Genomic DNA, 25,539 nt, shown 5'->3' with positions numbered 1-25,539 from the left:
ATGACCTGTTGATGTAAAAGAAACCCAGTTTTCGTCTGTTTTTTCAAATGATTCTCAGCATGAGCTTTAAAATGTAGATTTTCATCAATTACGATGCTCAACTGTTTTTAAGAAGACACAAGGTCAATAAAGGAATCGTTTGAGCATCAAATACGGGGTACGACAGCAGGCAAGTTTTTTTTTTTCTTTTGCAAAATTCAGAATATGTTTACCATTAGGCTTTCTATGTTGCTTTAAAAGGATTTTAATATTCTAAAAAAATATATCAGTCTGTCTGCTACCTATCTACAAGTGTAGATAGGTAGCAGACAGACTACCTATCTAGTATGCTAAAGTATGACTTTGGCATACTTGTCTGCAAAAAAACACACATTTTGGATATTTGTGTATCTTTTCTGTTTGAGAAGTTTACCAAAGTGCTCAGCTAATGTTTGCTTCCTACCTCTTTGATAATTCAGCTCAGTTTTCTACACGATTCGTTAACTGTGTGTAAAGACAACTGACTTACACAAGAGCTTTTTCTTGCTCCATGATGCAATTGCTTTTGTCTAAAAGAATTGCAATTACAGGAGCTTGCAGTGCTGTCTTCAGGTCACTTCCGCTTGGAAGTCAGGTTGGCCTCAGCTGACCGTAACCTTGAAATCTGCATCTGGATCTGAATCTGGAGCAAAAAAGATGATAGTGACCCGCCACAGCTGTTTATGTGGCCCTCAAGGCTGTAGAGGGTCACAAAAATAGAACTTGAAGATAACTATTGTGTGCTTAAATATTATTTTACTAGTCAAATTAAATCAGTTCTTATTTGTATAGTGTCAAATCATATCAGTGTTCAATAATATTTAATTTTAAGAAGTACTCATTAAATGAAGAGAAAGCTATAATATTTTTAACAGTTTAGATGCGTTTATTAATACATTCTTGAGGACAGTCATTATCTTGGTTTGGCCCAAAAGGAAAATGAGTTTGACACTAAAGATGTAGATTGAGCTTTGCTGTTTTTTTTTTTTAGTGTTATATGTTATTTTTGTTTTGTTGTTGTTTTTGTATAACTTAGCAATGTACTTTAGCACTGAAATGTAAACACATTCCTAGACGTTCAGCATAAACTAAAGTAACTTGTATTTCGGGAAATAGATTCATGAATAATGCACTTGAGTTTTAGCTCTTTATCACGCTCCATTAACAGATATATGAGCCTTTAAACATGTTACTTTTTTTATTGTAATAAATAAATAATGTTTTGGGTGCTGGGGAGTAGCTCTTTGTTGCTAAGTGTTTCTTAATCTTTCCAATTGATCCGTATATTTTCTTGTTCGTTCTTTTTAATTTTTAATTCTTTTTTTTTTTTTTTACATTTATTAAAGTCATTTCATTCATCCAGCTCCCTTTAAAATGTGATCACTGAGCATGCACCGTTCATATTTTGTGTCTAGTTTTTGACCTCACCACTCCACTCAGCACAGCTGAGGTCCGGGGAGTGATGATAATAAATTTCCCCTCGGGGACTTTCAGCGCCTACAGGTGGATACAGATGGAGGAGCTCAACACCAGTTATTATTGTAGAGCGTAGCATGTGTGGGCCACAGCTGCTCCGAGGCCATTTCTTCTGCTGGCGGGTTCCTGAAACCACAGGAGGAATATATTATATAGTAAACACCTTTAGCTAGGAGGCTAAGCACCAAGCACCCTCCAGCCATTTCTTAGCAAAACACCTCGAACCACTATGGTGGATATACCATTAGAAAGCTCAACATAGCAGCTCACAAGGCATAAAAACTCTAAGAAGGTTTATTGAAAAGCAAGTGGATGCTGGAGTGAAATGTAAGCAATAGGTGGCTGATTGTACTGTAGCACAGCGGTGAGAAGTAATTCAGATGCATCTAAGATATAAAAAGCAGCAAAGCAAAACTTCTTATAAGCTCCTAGATTTGAGTCTGAACGTTTATCTAATGTGTTCCCTCACGTACATTTCATGTGAAGATATATATATATATATATATATATTTTTTTTTTTTTTTTTTTTTTTCAGGTCAATGTCACATTAAATCATGAAGTAATTGGTACACCATTACTTCAGAGAGGTCAGGTTTTACAGTGATCCAGCAGGGATCCCCACAGACCACATCATCAGAGTCAGACATGTAAATACTGCTCTTTCACCACAGCATTAATAAGTAAAATAAGCGTGTCACAGTCTAATCACATTCAAAAGCTAAATTATTCACTTTGGCGGTGCTATGAATTAATGATACACTGAAGCACACATAGCAATACCTGCTCATACTGCATGTTATCTTAACAGCTAACGGATTTAGCAGTATTAGACGGCGTTAGCAGCCAACGCTCCTCCTAACCCGAGTTGTGCATAGGAGTCCATAAACAGTTTTTAAATAACGGCAGAACCAGCGCGGATGGCAGGGTGGAGGAAATTATTATTCCAGAAAGGTCTCGAAGCAAATCATCAAACAGTTGGCAAGAAAGCTACATTGTGAGATGCCACTGCATGGGCAAAGGCTATAAGTACAACAATGCCAGCGGTGAAGAGAAAAACTCTTTTCTCTCTGTTTTGTGTTCCCATAAAAACATGGTGGAAACTAAAAATGATGTGGATGATCAAATGCATTTAGGTTTACGTCTTAGGTCAGACTGACTTCTTTCCACGAGCAGCTCTGTGTGATAGACCAACATAAATGCATGTATGGCTGGAAAAATGACAGATGTCCACTTTTAAAAATGCTTTACAAATAGATATTTTAAATGTGTGGCATGCATACGTATTGTGTATGCTGTCTTTACTGTGTTTTTCTGAATACGTTTTCATTAAAATACATTAAAATTTGTGGTTTCAACAAGACGTGGAAAGGTTTTTTGAAGTGATGACATGTAAGCATCCAATACAAAAAAAAAAACAGATGCATCTAGCAAAAAATTGCTGTGGTGCCAAAAGTCTCTTGTTCCAAAAGACACCAAAATTTATAATATAAAGAGGCGTATGAAGAGGAAACAAAATAAGGACAAACTCTGGTTTTACAGAGTGTGTTCAGCTGTAAACTTCAGGGGTTCTTACTTAGTTTGTCTTTGTTCCATAAAACCATGAACATATGTTCCCTCTATTTTACGAAAAGATACATTTTTGCTTCTGAAGTAACATGCAACACTCAAACTACTTTTTCTTCTTATTTCAGGAAATATGGTGAGCAAAGAGGACACCACATGCATTGTTTTGTCAAATTCAGATGATTCAGACTCAGACGAGGGACCGTCACACACATCGCACTCTGGACCAGATTCAAGCGGACAAGAGGTGAAAAAGAGAAACAAGGCCTTACAAGTACGTTTCAAAGATATCTGTGAAGCTCAAAAAGAGCAGCGGGGAAGACATTCAAGGTCTATTTCCTGCAAGGTAACACACAGGAAGTACATGACCATGCCGGCTAGGCGCTCGATTCCGAATGTGACCAGGAGCACTGGTGTCCAGACCTCACCAGACCTCACTAAGCGATACAAAACATTTCCTTTGGAGAGGAAAAAAGGACACACGTTTAAACATACAGCCATGGTGGAAGATTACAGACGAGAAAACAATGGTTTTTTGAGCGACATCAAGACAGCGGGAGACGATGGGCAGCCGGTTGGAGAATCCTCCAAGTATAAGGGTAAGATTATAGGACAGACAAAAGCCCTGCTTCATCACACGGATGACAGCAGCGGCACCGAGGATTTGCTGTCGAGTGCCAACTGTGTGGATGGACCTTTGTGTCCAGACTCCTCACGTTTTACGGAAGAGGGACATTCGAGTGAGCAGTCTTCTAAAAATGAACCGGAGTACCAAGTGTGTGGGAAGTGGACTAAACACAAAGGATTATTCAAAGACGACACTGACCCTGGTTCATCCTCAAAGCGCCAGCTGGGGGACTCTGAGTTCTCAGAACACAAGCCAAAGAGCACGGGCCCTGTAGCGTGGAACTCTCTGACACAAGTGGAGGCCATAGGAAGTCCCTCTGTGAGCTGTAAACGGAAAAAGGGTCCACAGCTGAATGAGCGGCAGTCGCAGACTTTTCCTCATAGCGTTAAATGCTCTGTGCAGTCGCAAGGGCAGTGTCGGACGAGGCATGCGTCAGCTTCCTCTAAACTGCAGAGAACTGCTGAGGGGGATGAGAGCTTTCCACCAGGAGGCATACAAGCTCCAGGCTTGGGGAGCAGCCAGGAGATAATACCCTTATCTGGAGACAAGGATATGAAAGCACAGCTGCAGGCCATGGAGAATCTCATCAGCTCAAGCCAGGAGACCATCAAGGTTCTTCTTGGAGTTATTCAGGAGCTGGAGAAAGGAGAAGCACAGAGGGAAGGGTAAGTATAGTGCAATTAACTGTGTAATTCTACACAAAAGCATCAGAGTACTGATTAAATTAAGTTCATGCAAATTCTGTGCAACGCACAGAGAATTTTTAAAGCAGGATCATACTAAAACTTTAAGGATTTACTGCTTACTTCTTATTGCCATGCACCACTGGAAATAAACATGATACCTCCAAGTCATTTCTGGTATCAAGACACAGAAAAGCATCAATCAAGACTTTCACAAGGGCACAAAACCCAACCGGGAAGCTTATAAATGACACAGTATTTTCTCATCATGACTAATAACTGCGTAAACCGACATAATTAGAACTTGTTTCAGAAGAGAAAAATAAAGAATTATGTCACCGACTGCCCTTACAGAAAAATCCCAGGAATGTCACATGTAGAAATCGTTTGAAAACCATGTGTAATGATTTGAGTCACTTTAAAAACCACATGTATAATTGTGGATTTGGAATGCTTCATGGTGGAAATTAAAAACGTGATGCCCATGGTTTTATATATTTCCATATGTGTACACTTGTATGAAATATGCAATCACGTCTCACATGACAGAATAAGAATTTCGTGGGATTTCCTGTAAGGGAATATTAGACCTGGATTATGGATGAATCTCAACTTTAATACATGCAAAAATGTATGTTTATATGACCACATCCCAGAGCCTATCTGCAGAGAATAACAAAAGGAAGTGGAAGGTAGCAGGAATATTTCAACCACCCAATAGCAAAAGGTCATATTTTACTGTATTATGGAAAACCAAGCAAAGAAGGCTTTTGAAAATATTTTTGTATCATGGCATGGTGAAATGAAACCCTCTCCCTGTCATGCCAGTCTTTAGTTGTCTAGCAGCTAATTCTACTTAAGTTAAATTTTACTTATCTTCAGAGTGATCTGTTTTATCTGTTTAATTTGCTACAAATTAAACATAAAACAAGATCTCTTGGTTTTTTGGCATTGTATCGAAGGATCTGCTCAAACTCAACAGAGATTTTTGCCTGTAATCGCCGGAATGGCAATTCCAAAGATAACACTCATGATTCCCACTCCCTATCCCTTGGTCCTTCATTTTGTAAATGAAAACATTTTAATGATAAGATATTAAAATATACATTCCTTAAGAGAAAGACAAGCTCAGCTTCTATTTCTCTTACTTTTGAATGTGCCCCTGAAAAACCGCACTTTCTAAGGGCTAAAAGATTATTTCCCATAGTAGTTCCTGCAGTCCCATAAACCAGCTGGGACACTTCATCCTTAAGAAGCGCAGGGTTTAGAGACAATAATAAGGCACAAGCCTTAGGTGAGAATCTGTTTGGGTAGAGGTTTGAAGTCATAACTTTCAAAACTTCCCTTTGTAAAATATTTAAGTCAAAAAATAAAATAATAATAGTAATCTTTTTTCACTCAGAAACTCAATGCTTGTGAATGCTGGATACAATGTGTGTTTGGGGTGCAGAAAAACACACAAAAAAAGTGAAATGCTACTCATGAACTTCAGCCAGCATTTTTTTTTTTAATTTCAACACGTTTTATAAAGCCTAACGATGATGAATTTGCTCACAGTCGTCATCATGACTGTGACGTTTCACACAGTTACATCGTTTTTCACAGCATAGGTGCGTCTTATGTTATGTCAGGGCTCAACCTGTTTTTACTACATTGTAAAGCTGAAGTTGGATTTAAACCACATTACTAAATTAATGTCACTGTTAGCTTCAAGGCTATATTAAATATTTTGAGCTACAGAAAAGACTAAACAGTTTGCATTAAAAAAAAGGATCGGTTTTAAACCCTACAAAAAGTAGCAATCAACATTTTTTTTACCTTACATGCAGGGATTTCTGGAGAAGCTAGATAAAATAAACTGCACCACTCTCCAATTAACTGGTGACAGGTGGAGCTTTCAGAATTGGGCTTTTTCTTTCCTTCCTGAGTTTTGTGTTGAACTTAGATTTTTGTTGGTTATTCAGGTTTTTAGTATTGGCTTCTTAGTCCTGATTCCCTGTCCATTTTTCACATGTGTCCTGGATCAGTGCATCTGTTTCTCATGTTTATAATAGCTCGGGTAAAATTAAATTTTTCCATTGTCCATTCATCATATTGTAATGGCTTCCTGCCTTCATTAACTTCTTTTTGTCCGAGAAGATGTTATAATACCTTATTTTGTTGATTCTGCTTTCAGGGCTCCTTTTGCTTTAATTTCTTTAGACATTGTTCACCACAACAGCCTCTGGAGATCTGATTATTTTGCATGCTCATTTCTTTGACCTGTCCTGTTTTTGGCACACAGACCTAAAGATAATTTCAAAACCACATCAAAATGCAAGGTTGCAAAGACTGTAGGCTTTCCTACGATGAATACAGGGACTGCCCCACCGAGAAACATAAACGCAAAAGTCAAAAGGTTAAACATTATAAAAACGTTAGAATGAAACTCATCCCTCAAGAGAAATGGAGCGAAGAGGTTAGGCTGGTAAAATCAAAACACATAAAAAAAGAAAACAGCTGCATCAGCATTAATTCTTTTCAAAATCTAACATTTTCTGTGTAATGAAATGCTAAATGATTTAGTTTCTGGATTAATATTTAGCTTCAGAACCATGTTCTATGAAAGAAGCTTTAAATCTGCAGCTCATAGAGTCAATCATCCTCTGGGATTTACGAACACGTATTCTGGACATGGACGATTGGACGACATTCCACAGTACCTCTGCATTTCTTGGTTTTGGCTCAGAAACGGTGTGTTAGAAGCCAGCCCTCAGGTTTTCTATTGGATTAAAGTTCCAGAATTGGCCAGACCTCTACATATCATTAAGTCGTCAAGCTGCTGTTCACTTATTGGTGCGTTTGGAGTTGTTGTCTTGTTGAAACTCCCTTTTTCAAAGTAATTTCCTCATCAGCATAAGAAAACATGACCTATTCAAGTATTTAGGTGTAGTTAAATTGATTTATGAGTCCTGATATACAACAAATACGCTTAAATACCAAATTGCTTTTAAATGATCTGTTTGGCATTTGTAAGGAAAAAAAAAGAAGTAATCTCTTCAACGTTCAAACATTCATCTTTAGGCCTGACGAGGTTTTTTTTTTTATTTATTTATTTTTGTCTGTTTTTGTTTTTTGGCAACTTGTAGCCGTTTCACTCCATGTTGGTTTTCAATAATTTTGCTTTTTGGGGGCTTCTTCACAAAAGCTCGACTTCACTTTGCTATCTTCTAATCATTGCTCTAGATCAGTGTTTAACAACTTCAGTCCTCAGGGACTCATGCTCTGCATATTTTAGATATATCTCTGTTTCAGAACAACTGATTCAAATCACTGCATGCCATCAAGTACTGCAGGAGCCTACTAATCATGCACTACTACTCCACCTGGCCGTAACTTTTTTGCCATACAGAAAAATAACTTTCACCAGAAACGACGCTTCATCAGGCTAATGAATTTGAAATGACAATATTTGAAGACAATTGGGTGTGTGCCACTGCAAACAGGATTGTCTCCTAGAACATTTCAAAATAAATCAGAAAAAAACATGTTTATGATCTGTACAGAAGTCGTGCAATTCCATTTTTGAAAAATGGACCAAAAAAACAGTGGGGACATTTTTGTTTGTCAGAGGAGGCCCCTTTTATGAAATATCATTAAAAAAAAAAGCAAAATAGCAAACAACTGGTCCAACATAAAATTGTGAAAGCTTAATCAGCAAAAGGTGTCAAAGTCACTGGCAGTGGTTAAAAATATACGATGCCTCGAGAATCAGAAAAGGACAACCTCAAGCTGTTCTTTAACTGAAACCTGAATATTAAGCAGGCAAGAATCAAACCAACATATTGTTGCAAAACTGCAAGAAAATATTTCTTATTTCCTGGAAGATAAAAGCATGACACTCTGTTGCAATTAGGGGAAGTGAGGACCTAACAAGGCTGTTGGGGAAACTTTAAATGACGGGCAAGATATTTTTGTTTCTCGTCTGCTGTTTATGTTTTCACATCTTATCAGACTGGCATCCTGGGCATCAGAAACCTTTTTGAGCCCCTCATGATCTTCAAGGTATTCCCGAGTTTGTTTTACAAGGCCAAAAGCTGTTTTATTGGGAAAGAGGCTATCACAAAAGAAAACTGCATTTAGTTTGGTGATATTTCATAGTTACGCTTGAGTAAATACCAGAATACAGATTTTACAATCATAACATGAAAACCTGTCTAGTTGAATGTGTGAGTTGTGAAATTCCACATGAAGTGTACATATTTATATTTAAATTGTAGATTGGAAGCAAAGTTGAACTGAAGTGAAATTATTTGTATGCACAAACTTGACCAATAAAGCTGATTTTGATTTTGGTATTGTTAGCAATAACAGGTTACTTTTCTCCACATTGTCAGTTGACTGTAATCCTTCTCTAATACCCTAATCTCATTAAATGTGTGCTGCATATTAAGAGTGAAATTTATATTGGCTAACTACATTTCTAGAACTTTGTTCACAGCCAGGCTCTTAAAGCAACACAAAAACAACATCTACAAAATCCAAACGAATCCAGGGCAAAATGTTATTTAAGTGTTACTCATTCCCACTGCAGAAGAAGGCACCCTGGTGCCACTGTGAGACTTTGTTTTAAAGGCCCAATTAGTGCGACCTCATAGCACTGCCTTTCATCTCTACAAAACTCTGCCAGCTTGTAGCATCTGCGGTCTGCGGTGTGAGGGCATTGTGAGCCGGCGTTGCTAGATTACCTTCTCTGGTACATTCACAAACCGTGTTTTCTGCTTTGACATGACTGGACAGTCGGATAGGCTTTTTTAAATCTCTGCTGTACTCTAAAACATCTTTCTGAAGTTAGCATTATATTTTATACGTTGGCCGACTTACTGCAGTGTCAGAACATCCTATACACCAAAGAAATTGATCACGAGAGAACAAAATTAACCTATTTTTATAGGAAATTCAGTTTTGAACATTGTCGGTCAGAGGCTGGTGATGTGACATTATTAGGTTTATGTAAAAACAACTCTTGGAGGGCTTTGACTGCAGTGCCAGAAGTTGATTGTTGATTTTCTTTTTTTTTTTTTTTAGCAATTGTCAAATATAAAATTTAAAATCTAAGGTATTTTATTGCAATTGTTTGTGAAAGAACAACACAGTAGTTCATAACTGGATCAAAACATACAAATCTGAAAACTGTGGTCATGTGTTCAGGCTCTTCTGATCTAATATACTTAGATAAAATCCATGAAGGGCTTTATTGGAGCAACACCTGTTAAAACCTGCAAAAGACTTGCAATATTAGGACAATGATCCAAAACACATAGACAGAGCTATGCTGGTTTAACTTAAAACATATTTACGTGGTAGAATGACCGGCTGAAAGCTGGTCGATACATACAGCAGAAGACTGGAACAGACGGCATTAGGTGGACTTAAGGATCACAGCCACACATGAATAGCTAAAACACACAAACAATTAAAAAAATAAGTCCTGTGTTTATACATATTTTTGTAGGGCAATACGTAGTTGCATTTAATCCTAAACTGATATTCTGGCTTGGTGTGTAGTAAAAAGGAAATGAAAAAGAATAGCAAGACAGGTTGTACTTTTTAAAGCCGCTGACTCATTCCTTATCACAGCTGCTCCCTAAAAACTCTGAATCTTAAATTCCCTGTGTGGCAACGTTGCATGAACCCAGTGGGAACAAATGTTCTTAGTTAATGAGTAAAATCTCCAGATTCTAGACTAAAGGAAGTAAAAGTTCTCACGGTTTTACTGCAATAAGACTTATATTGATGAACCAGTCAAAGGGAAAGGTCATCTGTAGCCAAGCAGCTGCTGCGTACGAAATTTCAGACGGGAGCAAAACTTCATCTGAGTTTCCTCGGTTCAGGCCAGCATGAACGGTAGCTCTTGTAAAAACTGGGCTGTACAGAATATTTTATCCTTAACTGCACTGAACTGAAGACTGTCTGCACATAAAAAGCTGTTTTCATATGTGACCAGGAACAAGATCCAGATAGAGATTCTAAGCAAGTCTTTAAGAAGTAAAATTAATTTTTTTGTCATTTTTTTTACCAACATATCATACCGTCTATTCTATTGTTCTCCTTATTTTAGAGAAAAGGGTGCAATAAATACTTTGACATTTCTTTGCTGAAACCTTCTCATTTGTCATTGTCTACTGCAGTCATTGCAGTGCTTGAGCAGAATTGAAAAAAAATATCTGCAATTTGCAGAAGAGTTCAGTAATTAGCTTTCAATCTTGTTTTAAATGTGCCTCTTTCAGTTGGTCCTGATTTTGTATCAAAAATGACTGGAGAAAAAAAAAAGCCTCAGGAGCAAATTTAACAAGTGGTTAAATGTTGGGTGCGGATGCAGGCTGCTGTTGCTTGATTATGACTAAAATCATAACAATTGTTTTGGTCAATTAACGAGAAGACAACATATGATTAATCAGTGTCTTTCTGTTGAGAACCAGATTTGGAAAAACAATCTTTCCTCAGTAATTTTGACTTTCTGCGAAATTTCTTTTTAAAGATTTGAAATATAAAGCTACTATTGATTGAAATGCTGGTAAATAATTCAGATGTGTGCCTGCTTCAACACACCTGAGGCAAATAATCAGGTCATTAGCAGGACTTTGGAGAATTTGGCTGCATGCCGAGGAGGTATTTCAGCCATTTGGATCAGTCACTGAGTGGTTTGATTAAGATGTAAATAACTTAAATCATAACCTTTAGCTTTATCTTTATCTGGACTATCGTGCCTGATATTGCTTAGCCTTATGGATTTAATGGCAAAGTTAACAGATATTGATTGCTCTGGCACATCGAATCTTCAGCAAACAGCAGCTCACTGTACTCACAGCACTATGTGATGGTGAAATTTCTTGTAGTTTTTAGTATTTACCACTGGTTCATCACATGTCAGTGAATCAATAGTTGCTTCTACCCCCCCCTCTTCTTTTGTCATAAGACCAAAACTTTATGAAAGCAAGAAACTGATTAGGAGATTGGTGCTCACCATATGTTTCACATCTCCTTAAATTTAGTGAAGTCAGACTTTCTGGTGGAGGTTTTCTGTGATATCCCAAGAATAGGAAGCACAAGCAACCCATTTATTTGTTGCATGTTTCACTTCTTTTAGGATTTTCCTTAGAATTTTTTGGGTAAAAGTATGTCAATTACACTCAAGGTTTAATATGAGAAGCAAAACATGTGAAGGGGAAAAACAAATGAGGTTTTTATAGGGGCTATGTTCCTTGAAATATTATCAAAGATGGTACAAACAGATAGATAGATAGATAGATAGATAGATAGATAGATAGATAGATAGATAGATAGATAGATAGATGATAATTCTGCTACAAAAAATGTAAATTTACACTGCATTGCACTATAAATGAAACATGAAGGGCCACTCAAGATGGTGACCTTTGTTCTCACATTATGCAGTGCTCAGGCAGGCGGAGCAGCAGGTATATAGGCAGGGGTGTGCACAGCGCAGCTCAAATCTTGAGGACAAACCGTGTCCCAGGACAACTGATACGAACAAACACCTCAGCAGCAAATCATTCTGGTTTCAATTCATTGTCAGTAGATTCGGTCATGGACATCCTTTTGTGAATGGCTGTGTTAAATTTACATAGTGACTATTACTTGTGGTGAGTAACGGAGAGAGGCTGGTTAAATGACACGAATCTAAAGCTAAATCCAGGCTGCGCATCTCTGGAGCAGTCCTTGTCTTTGTGCCGAGTTCCTGTCCTTGCTCACAGCTGTTGGAGAACCCTTCATTTGAGAACAGGGCAGGGCGAATAAACCTGTCGCCCTTCAGCGCTCATCAGCATTTTCGATCCGCGCAGGAGCAGATCTGTTCCCCTCTTCAATGAGGTCACCTCCCATGCCATCGTAAGCGGGCGGGTTCGACCTCCGCCACATGTCATCCATCAGGGCGAAGGGCCGCCGTGACAGCATGCAGTTACATGTAGGGCCTGAACACGACCGTTCTTGGATGTTTCCTATGTTGCTAAAGACTACTGCAGTAAGGCGCATGCTGTGCCAGTAACAATGAGTGCACTTGGTTAAGGAAATTTATATTCGAGGTTATGAATAATCTGCGTTTGAAAGATGGAGACTGTTAAAGCAATTACAGTCGTGTAGTGCATAGGAGATTCTTTCTTCGGGGGAGAACACCTGAATTACCGTTGGTGATTTGTAGAGGGCTTTTAGCACAGTGATTGCATTGCTAGATGAGAGAAAAGTATGGAGTGGCACAGATTGTGAAGATTTCTATTATGCAAGTTGTGCTGCAGAAATTATAACGCACTGCCATTGCGAAGCAAGATAACTTTACCAGATAAAATTAGCAAATCTGCACATCAATTAACCAAATCCAAGAGATCAGCAAGATCAACACTGCAGTGTTCTTTAGTTCAGCTGTAACTAGAAAAAATCTGATTGCTCACGCCCATCGCTGTTGACATATGGAAATGCGGCTGTAATTCACAGAAACGTTTCTCTGTCTCTTTGCAGGCTCTCATACAGAACGGGACAAGACACGGCCAACTGTGATACGTGTCGAAACAGCGCCTGCATCATTTACAGGTTCGCCCAGCCATACATACATTAACACTGCATCGTCAGTCTTCTACATTAAGGTTCTCCCATTTTCAAACGGCTAAGCTGCCGTCTTTGCATAATGGACTAACTTTAACAAAAGCACTCTAAAGTCTATTTTAATGTTTCTGAGATTGTTTTTTTTTTTTTAGCAAAATGGCTCCAATATTTTATGTACAATGACTATTGGAAGTATTCATAACCTTGAACAATTTAACATTTTGGTACACATACAATTTCCGATAAACCCTAACAAAGTGGTATAAGTAGTATTATATAAAATGTGTGTTTTATTTATCTTTTTTTACAAAATATAGAAATATAAACTGTGGCATTGCCTGCATTCAGGCCACATGAGATAATACTTTGTAACACAATGGATCTCGCCACAGCTTTTCAACAGAATTTCTACCAGAACTTTAAGCCATTCTAACCCATGACTATGCCACGATCAAATCTATTCCAGTGCAGCTCTGTCTGGATGTTTGGGGTCATTGTCCTGCTAGGAGGTCTTGAAAAGCCTGGAACTGATTTTTCTCAAGGTTTGCCCTGTATTATGTTCCATCCAGCCTCACATCATCTTTGACTAAAAGCCCTGACTCTGCAGCATAAACGTATCCCCACAACATTCAGAGCCTGATCTCCTAAAGGCAGTTGTGTCGAAAAACAGGCGTAAACCTGATCACGCACACGGTCTTCTGCTTATTTCTAAAAAAAGATAGATAAACAAAAAAGAGGTTGTTTTTTTACTCAATGTAAAGAAAAAGGTCAGTAATTTTTTTCATTTATTTTTATATTATGCACTACTTTCTGTGTGTGTATTGCATAAAATCTTAGTAAAATATATAATTTTACAGATAATAAATATATTGAGCTACATGCAGCCTTTTTACTTGAAGAAGCTTGTAGCTACAGACAATCAACATTGGGAACAGACAGATGCATTTTATCAAGCAGATTAGACTAAATTGTAAATGAACAAGATATTAATGATTTGATGGAAGTTTTGCAAATTCTCAAATTTTTGAGAAAAATACTGAATAGACTGACTGAATGATGTGAAGGAAATAGATTTACTTTACCACAAAGTGAGAAATATATAAAATGATAAAATGTACTGGTAAACAGTCGAACATATTTAATGTAGAAATATTTATATGTGTGAGCACATGTTATTCAAATTTCTACAGTAAAATTATGGGAAATATTAGAACTTTATGTTCAGCACTACTCCTGTCTCTGGTTTTACTGCAGGGATAAATAGTGTCTCCAGCGTTGGTTTCTGAGGATTGCATGGCCTCATTGTGACCGAAACATACATTTACAGAGAAGTGGGAAGTTATATACATAAAGTAGGAAGTTTTGTGACCACAGTGTAAATCATCAGATCCCATAAAGCTCTTTAAATATTTACAGTTAGATTTGAATTGACCTTTATCTGTTATGTCTTTGTCATTTTTTGAAATGAAATGAAATGAAATGAAATTTTATTCGAACATGATACAAATATAAAAATAAAATAGTGCACAGTAGCAAGAAGTGCATAAGAAAGAAGAGATTTTAAAATAATGCTTTATTTTGCACACACAAAAAAAAAGTTTAATCTAATAGTGTGAGTTTTTAAGCAACATAAGCTCGGAGTAATCTTGCGAGATAAAAGCTTTGACGTAATCGGTTCTATCTAAACTGTAAATAAAAAAAATAGTTTGGGTTGCTCTCTCAAGCCCAAAGATGAAAGGACAATTTACAGTGTAGTTCTGTAAGAGGAAAGACACATTTAAAATTACCTCAAAAACCTCAAACCACACATTCAAGCTTTTACCATGATTATGTCAAAAGTCAATTATGTCAAACTAACCCAGATTGTTGCGAAAGATCCTTGTGCAACTTGAAAGCAAAAGCTCTATTTCATTCAAGCTGGAAGGGAATAACAAGTCACTGATTTCTCACAGGCTACTCCTTCTGTCGTCCTGGGGGACGAATGAGGTGCAAAATTAAGGAATGTCCCGGGTTTCTGAATTCATAGGTTAAAAAAAATCCTAATTAGACAGGCTTTGCTGTTAAATACATATAAATTAAGCAAAAACAAACATATTAGAATGTTCTCAAAATAATCTTGTAAAATAATTTAAAAAAATACATAAAGCACACAAAAACGCCTCAGAGGCTGATTACTAAAAAATTGTGCATTTGACATTTTTTTAAAATTGTGTTTCCGAATTGAAAGTCCTGTTGCTTGATACAAAAACCAATCCTCACCTCAGGATAGGGAAAAACGTTAACTTTCAGTCAGTCCATCTAAATCAAAGCAAGGTGCCCAGAAAACCGAAAAAAGTTCAAATACATTATTTTAAGTGCACTGGCAAAATGAATAAGTAGCTTTATGCAAAACATTGAGAAATATACACTGTATTGACAACATTTAGTTCAAAGTTGATGTTGAGGTTATGTGGGGAAAAGCTTAATGAATGGTGATTCCAATAATATAAGTAAAACATCCATGCTGTCTCAGTGGAGGAAGATTGACCTTTTGCAATCATGACATGTCTTAAAGACAAAATAGGATGATTTCATGTCACAGAATATGATTCTATGGTCACGATCTTTGAGACTTTAATTTTTTTAATGTGCTTTATTTTAGTTCTTGTGTATTTGTATTTTCTTCTGTGTGTTTCATCAGACATTTCTCCCATTTTCTCAGTTCTTCATCAAGTTACTCGCCTTCCCTCACAGCTGCATGCTGTTTCTAATCAACCACCTGCTCCTTGTTTAGTAATTAACTCTCCAGCAAATATTGCTGTTAGTCACATTATTCTATTATTCACACAATGTGTGCTTCAGTGAAACAGTTTTTGTCTGCTGTCTGCATTAAAGTCCTTCCATCAAAACCTCATATGTTCATTGATGCAGGTTTCATGAGTCTGCTTGTCTTGCTTGCATAAAACTTGCAAGAAAAACAAGTAAAAAGTAAAACAACTGGCAAAAAGGATGTTTAAGTATTTAAGGCCTGGAATTATTTTCAATTGCATAAAAAGAAAATAATCTGTCAAATTGTAATTTAAGTGCAGATTGCAAATGTGAAAGTAGCATATGCAATGTGCAGCTTCATGGATGTTGTCAAGCTGGCCAAAAGTATTCAGCTGCATAATCATTGAGGAATTCCCCACTTTAAATATGGCTGCCTTTGTAAATGTAAAATAAAGCAGGTACCAAACACCAGATAACACTGGCAAAATGACTATTCAACATTTTAATTGGTTTGGACTGAATGTTATCAAGTCTTATTTGAAATCTAAATTAAACAGACTGATTGAAGCTAAAATGGATAATTGCTCACTGGATTTTTTTTTTTTCTTTTTTTTTCTGTATTCTGAGATTTATGAAACTCTCATTCCAATTGCACTGCAAGAGAACATTTTCAGATTGTTTTTGGCATTGGTAACATGAAACTGGAAGATTATATACCAACTAAGTTTTTAAAAAGTTTGTGATTTGGGACACTATTGCTCTACATGTAAAAACAAAAATGTTTATTTTCTTAAAAACTGTATAACTAGTATTGGGTGTCCTCTCATCCTGTGAGTTGGAGGATGTTGCGCACAAATACTTGTTGGTCATTCATTTTGTTAAAGTGATTTGTGTAGCTCTGACACAGTGCTCACAATTGCTCTAAACAATTGTTCTGTATTGCTATACTTTTCCACTCTGCTTATACTAACATGAAAGTAATGGAAGTGTCCTCAGATTGTTTGCATGATGGAACGTTGCGCACAAAAAGTCCTTAAGAGCAGAAAAAAAATTGAATGTAAAATTACAACATCCTTGTAGTTTTCACACTTGAGACCCTGATCTCTCAATACGAATCAGAACAGATAAGGAATGATGATTTAATAAAGATGCATGACTAAAGACCTTTTTTGTGCTGTGCTGTTGTTCAGGAGCTTTAGTGTGAAGTTGGCAGCAGAAGACTCAAAACTCTGTTTTCTGTCGATAGCTCTTAAAAATGTGGCAGAGACTTGGATCTGCGGAGTGACAGCCACACCTCCATGTCAGTACTAAACAGAGATGCTGTACTATAGTAAATAAAACATTTGAGACAGACTCGAGGCTCTGAAAAATGAGCCTGAGTCATCATAAGAGAATGATGTTCAGCAGGCACTGACAGCGGGTCTAAAAGCAGCCCTCCTCTTTCCCCAGAGACGGGATGGTTGACCCTGAAATACAATAAATATCAGATTTGAGCAACATGTTACATCTAAGTCTGATCTTTTTTTTTTTCCCCCATCACTAATGTCACAAGATTAATATCAGAGGACTTGCCTTTTGTCTGACCAAAGCAAAGCATTAAGCATTAAGTTCTGGATCTGCTTATCTAGTCATTAGGACGTTGTACATGTTGAACTAAATAAAGCTTTTAAACAGATGGATTTTCCTGAATTAAGAGCCAACAGTGAGCAGTTCACTTGTTAGCATGAGGCGGTCAGCCATCCAGATGTTCGCCCAACTCGTGAAGTCGGAGTCGACGAGGCCAAAGGCAGTAAAGCGAGTTGTCCCAAACACCCTCTACCTCTTTCTGCCAAACCAAAGCCCAACTCTGAATCGCAAGCTCTTCAATGAGCTAGAAAACGGGAGAGGAAATTGAGACGGCAGTCCTCGTAGCTGGCTCCCCTCTCGAGCAGCAAATGATATCAGAATTGATTGTTATACCAGAAAGGTCTGTCACAGTATTTCTTTACGTTGCCTGATTGCATCTTTGCTGTTTCTGACTCAAAGTGAGCAACGGACCACTAGGGCTTTGGTAAAACAAAGGGTTGGGAAAAAAATAAAGGTTTGAACTAAAAAAAAATTAAAATTAGAGAGCCTCTCTCACTGGTAGCATACAGAATTTATATGCATCTGTCTCTTTACTCTGTGTGCCTTACTTATACTGGATTATGCTCTCACTTGCCTTCACAACTGCTCTAATTCTCCGCACCACAGACTGAAAAAGATGATGAAAACAGTCCTCTGAGTGTCATGATCTAAGAGTCTTTGTGCTTTGTCAGTCACCTTGGTTATATATTCAGATCGTTTTGAGTAGATGTTTTTGATGTCACTCATTGTCCTCTGCACATGATTTACTATTTCAATTTGAGATTATTTGTTTCTTTTTTGTATTCTGTTCTCTATATACTCATTGGAAATCTTATTTCAGTGCTAAAGTTTGCATTTTGGTTCAGTAAAATCCTTTATTTTGTCTTGTTTAGATCCCAGTGCGTGCTTTGCTTTTGCTTTTGCTTTTGCTTTGCGGCCCTTCACCAACTTGCACTGCATTCTGCTGAAACCCATCTGAGGTGATTGTGAGGTCACTGACATCAACAAGGCATATTTGTCCACACATCAGGCGTTTACTGGATGTGCTTTCACTCTGTTCTCTGTTAACCCAAGAGGTGGCTGACCATTGAAACGCCACAATGTCAGCAGTTTCTAAAAATGCTTACACCAGCCTGCCTGGTAACACATTTGTTCAAAGCCGCTTTAATTCCTGTTTTTGTTTTTTTCTTCTTTTTTTCCCCCCCATTTTAATGTTCTGTTTGAACTTTGGCAAGTTTCCTTCACCATGTCCCGGTGCCTAAATACATTGTGTTGGTGCAGTGAGTTGCTGATTAACTGTGTGTGCAAGCAGGTTGATGAACAGGTGGACAAAAAAAAAAGTGGTTCTTATTTTATTTACTGCAATTTTCCTAAATATGACTTTTTAGAAAGCAAAGTTAAATAGCACCAAAATAAATCAAGTTCAAAGTGGCCCATTCTTGTTTGGAGGTTCTCCCTCCTCGGTCTAATGAACTTTATAAATCCCAGCAGGATGCTACAAAGGAAAGCTAAATAATCTCTCTTTAAATAGCATAATATGGCATTATGTGAGTTCTTTTTCAGCTAGCATTCAGCTGCTATGATGTCAATAATGTGATAAACTGAGCTTTCAGGAACTAGGCTTTAAATAGTCAGGCAATGGCAAATACAATCAGGAAAATATCTCCACTCTTGAGAAAAGCCACTGAGATGCATTATTTGTGTCATGGGATTTTGTTTAATTTTTATAAGACATGGTGAACCTTTTTTACAGATGCAGCAGAAGCAGCAAATGGGATTACCAAAGGGATGTGGATGCCACATAATGGAGATTTGTCACACCAACACATTAGCTCTGACTAGATAGAGGACTAGTTTCCTGTAAAGTGTTGCGGTTTCTCTCTTTTGTTTAACTAACAGGATGCTGGTAAGACTAAATGTGTCAGTGCAGCAAATGTTTATGTTTAGTTTAGCTGAGTTTTTGCCGCGTGGCTGCAAAAACTTTGCCCATGGTTTACTCTCTCTAAATGGAAGCCATTTATATAACGAAACTACAGATGCTCTCCGCAGAGGACTAATAAAGTATGAGATAATCATTTTGTCTGTTCCATGTATCACTAAATAATTGTTTATTACAGTCTAACGGAATGACTTTTACAGTCACTGAACAAAATGGAGCATTTTGCAACCAGGGTGGTAATCCATCACAGTTCTCTCTCTGCCAAAATGACTGTCACAAGCAGCAAAATTCTGCAGATAGTGCTGCACAACCCAGCTGCAAAGACTTCATGCTGGTGTTCCAAGTGTGAATGCATGCATGTGTGTTATGTGGTGGACGGATACATCTCCATTGTGTCTTTTTTCTTCTTCTTCTTCAGTTTTACTCTGCTTTGCTCTGTTATTAAAGCCGTGAGATCCCATCACCGGTGGCCCTCTTATTAAAGTTTGCTTTACTGACTCAGTTAAACTGCTGGCAGGGCAGCAACCTTGGACAAACTACTCTGTGACACTAATAACGAGGACCGGCTACTAATAAGGCGGGCCATATTAAAACCAGTCCAAAACAGAGAGTTAATGACAATTTCTCCTTTAAGTTAGACGGGGACTCTACGTTGTTGTTGTGACCACCAAGTGTGTCACTCAATTTAGAGGATGATGTTGAATTTTAAAGAAGTCGTGCATGTAAAACGTCCAATAAATTCAGGAATCTGGCAGCCGCAGAGCTAAAGCAGTCAATCTGTGGGTCGTCCAGACTCCGGCTCTCCCCTGACAGCCTCCTCCTACCTTTGTTATTGAGTAGTGTCTCATTTATCATCGCAACAAATAGGGCAAGCATTTGGCAGGTGAGATAAGGATGGATAGGATGAGTCTATTGGAGAAATATTTCTGGGATAACCATTATGACGGTGTTCAGTAAAGTGGAGGGAAAAGTCCAATGCAAACGTAATTACTACTTTCTTGTGATGTAAATATGCAGAAATGAAAAATATTATTTTGGGAACTCACCATTGCAGTTTTCAGCTGCTAGATGGATTTTACATACAATGAATGTTGGATTAAAAAAGAAAAACATTCCAATAGGTCAAAAATAAGGAATATGTTGCACCTAATTAGCTGTCTTATATATGGAGATGGCTGCCACAATTTTTAATTTGTGCTTTGTTAACATTTTGAAATAAAGCAGATCAGACGTAGTCCATATTCGTTAAAATAACTGGTGAAACAGAGCTTTAGGTCAAATAGAAACCTCAAAGCAGAGCAGTAAAAAATTCTGACAAAGAGAAAGACAGTTCACATATGATAAAAGCTATGGTATTATGTGTCTTCCAGGCACAGAGTATAATTTTATAGCACAATCACAAGCTTATGTTCTTATAAAACGTTTTGGTTTGTTGCGAGAGCACATTAGATTATTCTCTCATTGATAAATATAGGTTTATTTTTCTCTGCGCAACACACAATAGAGGTTTTTCTATTAGATGTCCTGTATATGACTTCTACATGACAACCCGCGAGGGAAATCACTGTAATTTCCTGGCAGTTTATTTTAAATAACCCACCAGGAAACTGGTGCTCGCGGTGGAAGCCATTTATTTTATTTTAGTTTTTTATTTTTTGTCAAGTGTGGAGCTTGGACTGCAAATGGCAAAGGAAGAGAGAGGATAATGGGAAGGAAGGCAGCCTTAGGTTTAAAGCACTGAGAATAGAAAATAGTTGCAACGGGATGTTTTACAAAGACACCCAGTAGCAAAATCCCTCCCAGGAGCGGCAATTATTGAATGATGCTCAGACAAACAAACAACTCACCACTGATCACAGCAATAGCTAGTCACATTGCATAGATAAGGGGATGATTAATATGGTTTTCGGAGTGCCCTGGAAGGTTTCCCGTCTCCAACTGCTTCAGTTTGTCTGTGCACAGAGATGATCTTAGATATGAGGCTTTTGTTTGCCGAAGCATCTACCCTCTGGTGTTAAATGAAGCATGCAGCGCTGTTCTGGGCTTCTCACTCAGAAGTTTGCACCCGGTGTAGAAAAATCGGCATTGATCTGCCAAGCGATTAACTGCTCAATAATTGTTGAGCTTATTCTGCACTGCATCGCACCGATGTTGCTCTAAACTGCTTGCTTGTCAAGTCAACATCATTTGAATGTTGTTAGAAATGTGCGCGGCTGGTGCGACGGAGGGAAACATCCGCAGCCATAAAAGTGAGAGAAGGTGGAACGGGGCATAATGTGCGTATTATCAAGAGATGAGCAATGAACAGGCGAGATAAAGGCATCACCAAAAAACGTAGTTTCTCATTTCCGAGGACTCACTTCTCAGGAGACCTACGAGAATTGGATTTCATTTGAAGTGAACGTGAAATTACAGGAGAACGGGCTTAATTCTGATCAAATCGAGTTACGTGAAAGGGCTCCTTTAAACCAGGAGTGACGTCGAGGTTAAAGCAGCAATAAATTGGCCTTTACACGATTTTTGTCTCACTTTTTCATTTCACCTAACACAGTGAAAAGCAGGTCTCAGCCTGCCAATCCAGCCCTCAATGAGGTCGCTCCTCTGGAGGCTTTAATAGAGCTCTGCTCTTAACTGACACTTATTGTCGGGGGGTGAGGACAGTTTCCAGTTTCATTATATCACTTTGAGTCAAGCATATCCTTTAGCAAACTAATTACTGTGCCTATCAAAGCGGCTGCCCTATCAGGGCAATCTTTGCACGTTAATGTCCGTTTCTCTGTCTGCAGATGAGAAGAGGACTGCATGTTTGACCTTGCGCTGTCTTTTCTTTATTTCTGTTTGTTCGCCTCCTCTTCTTCCTCAGAATGTCAGGGGTGAGGTCCGTAAGTCCTTGAAGTCACTTCAGTCTGCTGTGCAAAATATTTAGAATTAATGGAGAAAATTAAGCAAACGGCAATCAATTGAAATATCCAAAACACAAATTTGATTATCGGGTAAACTTTATTTATGGTCATCACTTTTCCAGTGCACGTAGCAAGCAGATAGCTAATTCGTTATTATCTCCACTTTAAGACATAAATTGCACATAGCAAGATTAGGCAAACCAGCAATATACAAGAAATCAATAGCAATAAAGAGAGAGGAAATGGTGAACAATGGTGTATTTTCCCCGTGCTTGAATACAGCCAGTTAATCAGGGACTGCTCAGGCTCTCGATAGTTTCATTTGGATGAGATTAAGTCCCACATTTCTCCCAGCCCTGGGAGATTTAATCGGAGAGATAGCTCAGCTACGGCGCCGCAAAAAAATCAGACGATGACCAGACTGGGATTACACTCGTGACTGTTGAGGTCTGATGTCAGGAGCAAGCAAAATCCTGGCTTTTTATTATTATTATTATTATTATGCAAATATAATCTATGCAAGAAAAGCCCATTTGACTGCGGTGTTGGAGAATGCAGAGAAACTCTCTTACTTCAAAGGAGTCTCTGAAACGTTGAGCTGCAGCCGGTGTGGGATCTGTCAGTTCATTTGAACCAGTTGCCTCTATTCAAACAGCAGTGATTTGATCAAATTAAAGTTACTAATTACTAAGATCACAAACATTAGCATTCCCTATCCCATGTGCAGTGGTTTACTTACACTCATTATGGCGATGATTGTAATATCCACCATAACTTTGGACTTTTTGTTGTGTTGTCTGAACCGTAGTTCTTTCAGGCTGGAATGATGCAAGTTGCATCTTTAATGAATTGGATACTTTAATGAAGTGGATTTTCTGTGATCTATACAGAACAAAGTTCTATCAAAATAGGCTACATATTACACACACACACACAACCCCATTAACAACCAATGATAGAATATACATTGAACATCGCAGAAAAAACTTTTAAGCAAAGTCCGCAAATGCTTTGCGTAGTTAGGCTCACTGGTTTCCAAAATGTTAACCTGCTTGAACTATTTCAAAACCAGATTATTGTCCTGGTGAAATTCTCAAGAGTTTAAAAACTTTAGCTATTTGTTGCTTTGTAGGATCAGAGAGTTTTTCTGGTTATTCCCTTGCCGTCATTGTTCCCTTTTAGTGCAGCACAAATCAGTTGACAAGTCAGTCACTGTTTAATACAAGGTTCTTGGGTTGGAAATACCCACTGTGACTCCTAACGTGATTCTCTGGGTTCAAGGGCTTCTCTTACTGGCTCTGTGAAAATGTGCTTCGTACTGGACAGTGATAATGGTATTTCATTAGTTTGCAGGTCATGACAGTAAACATTTTGCCTTTGTTGTTCCTTGACTCACTTCCTGTTCAGCATAACAATATTCCTTCATCTGACAGGAACACTTTGTATCAGATGGTTAAAACTCAGAACACAATTCTGCTCTAACAGAAAAGGTTATCCATAAAACAGATAAAAACCGGCACTGGAAAAAAGTAAAGAAGGCAAAAAGTATGGGAAGTCAACATACACAGAAACACTCCACAAAAAACATGCACAAGATGAAAACGAGCAGCAAGTACATGTCTGACATCATGAACACACAAGTTGATTTTTTTAAATCATAACTTATGAAATTAAGCAAAGTAAAAATACTACATTAAAAACAACAGAAGATGTACATAATTGACGGTTATAAAATGGATGAAATGGAATCAAATGAAGCAAAGGCCATTTCTACATCTAATTTATCTTAGTGTGTGTGTATTTATATTAGGCTGGTATTTACATCCTACTCCTTGTGTTTGTCTTGCAGCGTGGAGCTGGACTTTAAGCAACAGGAGGATAAGCTGCAGCCCTTAATGAAGCGACTTTGCCCCATGGACAGTCGACAGTGCCCTGCTCTGCCTTATTCCAACGAAGTGTTCACCTCCACCCCAAAGCGCAAGTCCAAGTCAGAGTCCAAGAAGCACGCTCGCTGGAAACTTTGGTTCCTTTGAATAAAATGTAAAGCCTTTGGAAAAAAAAAAAAAAGCCATCTTTTTGGGGGGCACATCGACATCTCCAGTTATTCATGGAGCCGTTAAAGTAATATCCAGACGGAGGACCAACGCGCAGCGTGAATGGATGCTGTCGGACACCAGTTGACATAAGGCTTTGAACGTAGACTGTCACGTCAGCTGGGGGGGAGCAGAGACACAAAATGCTTTCATTTCAGCCTAATCTTTATTGACGCGTTTCCTGGACATTATCGGCAGCTTCAAACTCTAGGTAAGCAGTTTTTACACCCTTTTCTGTAAATATGAAGCTACTTTTTTTTTTTTTAAGTAATCCTCCTCTTTTGAATCTTCCAGGCAGTGGTATGCACTTTGTCTTTTTTCTTCTTCTTCTTTAGAGCCATTTGCTTTGCATCAAGTGGGGGAGACATGCAGAGGGGTCCTGCCTGAAGGAAGCTGTAATCTTTGATTGGACATCAACTCCACTTCCAGTAGAGCACAGATATTTGAAGAAGAGGAGAAACATAAAAAGACTGTCAGTACAGTAATCACCAGAGAATCAGCACTGTTATTGTAACCCTGTACTATCCTCTCCCCTTCTGCCATATTTGTCGACATGCTGCTCACCTTTCGCCCCTGGCTGAACGTCTGCTTAGCACAGTTAACACATCATCACCCTCTGTGTATCTTTTTTTTTAATGTTTGTTTGTTTCTAATGTGTCTTTATGTGCAGCCAATTTCACCCATCCAGTTGTGATTACTGATCTGACTGACTCCTAATGTTCCCAATCTATATTTTAGAAAAAATAATAACCATTTTTATAACAACGTACTGTGAAATCTTACAGCCTAATACTTGGGAATCTCTTGATAAAGCAGGTATAATATTTTAAAGTATAGAACAAGTATTCTCAAGTGTATTCTCGTTTTCTATCACCATGGGCGATGTTTTAATATTTCTGCAGTATTTTCTACGAAAAAAGTTTAAACAATTGTGTTGTTTTTTTTTTATTATTTCAAAGTAAATGATATTTTGACATTTCTCTCAAAGTCAAATAAGAGTTTGCCTTGCCTCTCTGTCACTTGACGTGTCGCAGTGGAGCTCTGACAAAAAGTAGCAAAATCAGTCTTGTTTAATGTCCATCTAATGCTTCCAGAGATGTTTTGTGTCTTTGATCTACCTTGTCATTCTGCTGCAAGCCCCATCAGGCAACTCTGCTTATTCAGGAAGCACCCAAAACAACTGTGCACTGAACTTGCAGCAAAAGCAGAAGGGCTATATAGATATATACATACAGAGCTAAAGGAATATAATAGTAATCCATAAGTGAAAAAACCACTTTGTAAC

At 37.9% G+C, this 25,539-nt stretch overlaps 1 protein-coding gene across 1 annotated transcript; it reads left to right on the top strand.

Moving 5' to 3' along the window:
• The first annotated feature begins 3,062 nt into the window (after positions 1–3,062).
• On the top strand, positions 3,063–24,228 carry insyn2ab (inhibitory synaptic factor 2Ab). The gene is made up of 3 exons (XM_014980759.2): positions 3,063–4,350; positions 12,883–12,954; positions 24,011–24,228. The coding sequence occupies exons 1-3, from the start codon at positions 3,191–3,193 to the stop codon at positions 24,192–24,194; spliced, it is 1,416 nt and encodes a 471-aa protein (XP_014836245.1). The 5' UTR covers positions 3,063–3,190; the 3' UTR covers positions 24,195–24,228.
• The last annotated feature ends 1,311 nt before the right edge of the window (positions 24,229–25,539 follow it).

Source organism: Poecilia mexicana, unplaced genomic scaffold, assembly GCF_051168715.1.
Source record: "Poecilia mexicana isolate PSO_F unplaced genomic scaffold, ASM5116871v1 scaffold_15, whole genome shotgun sequence".
Lineage (NCBI taxonomy): Eukaryota > Metazoa > Chordata > Actinopteri > Cyprinodontiformes > Poeciliidae > Poecilia > Poecilia mexicana.
This window is presented reverse-complemented; position numbering and strand designations above follow the sequence as displayed.

Bases quoted from the DNA above. Each gene is read 5' to 3' on its own strand.
- insyn2ab (XM_014980759.2), top strand. From the start codon at position 3,191: ATGGTGAGCAAAGAGGACACCACATGCATTGTTTTGTCAAATTCAGAT. The intron at 4,351-12,882 runs GTAAGTATAGTG...GTCTCTTTGCAG, and splicing joins GGAGAAGCACAGAGGGAAGG to GCTCTCATACAGAACGGGAC. The intron at 12,955-24,010 runs GTTCGCCCAGCC...TTTGTCTTGCAG, and splicing joins AGCGCCTGCATCATTTACAG to CGTGGAGCTGGACTTTAAGC.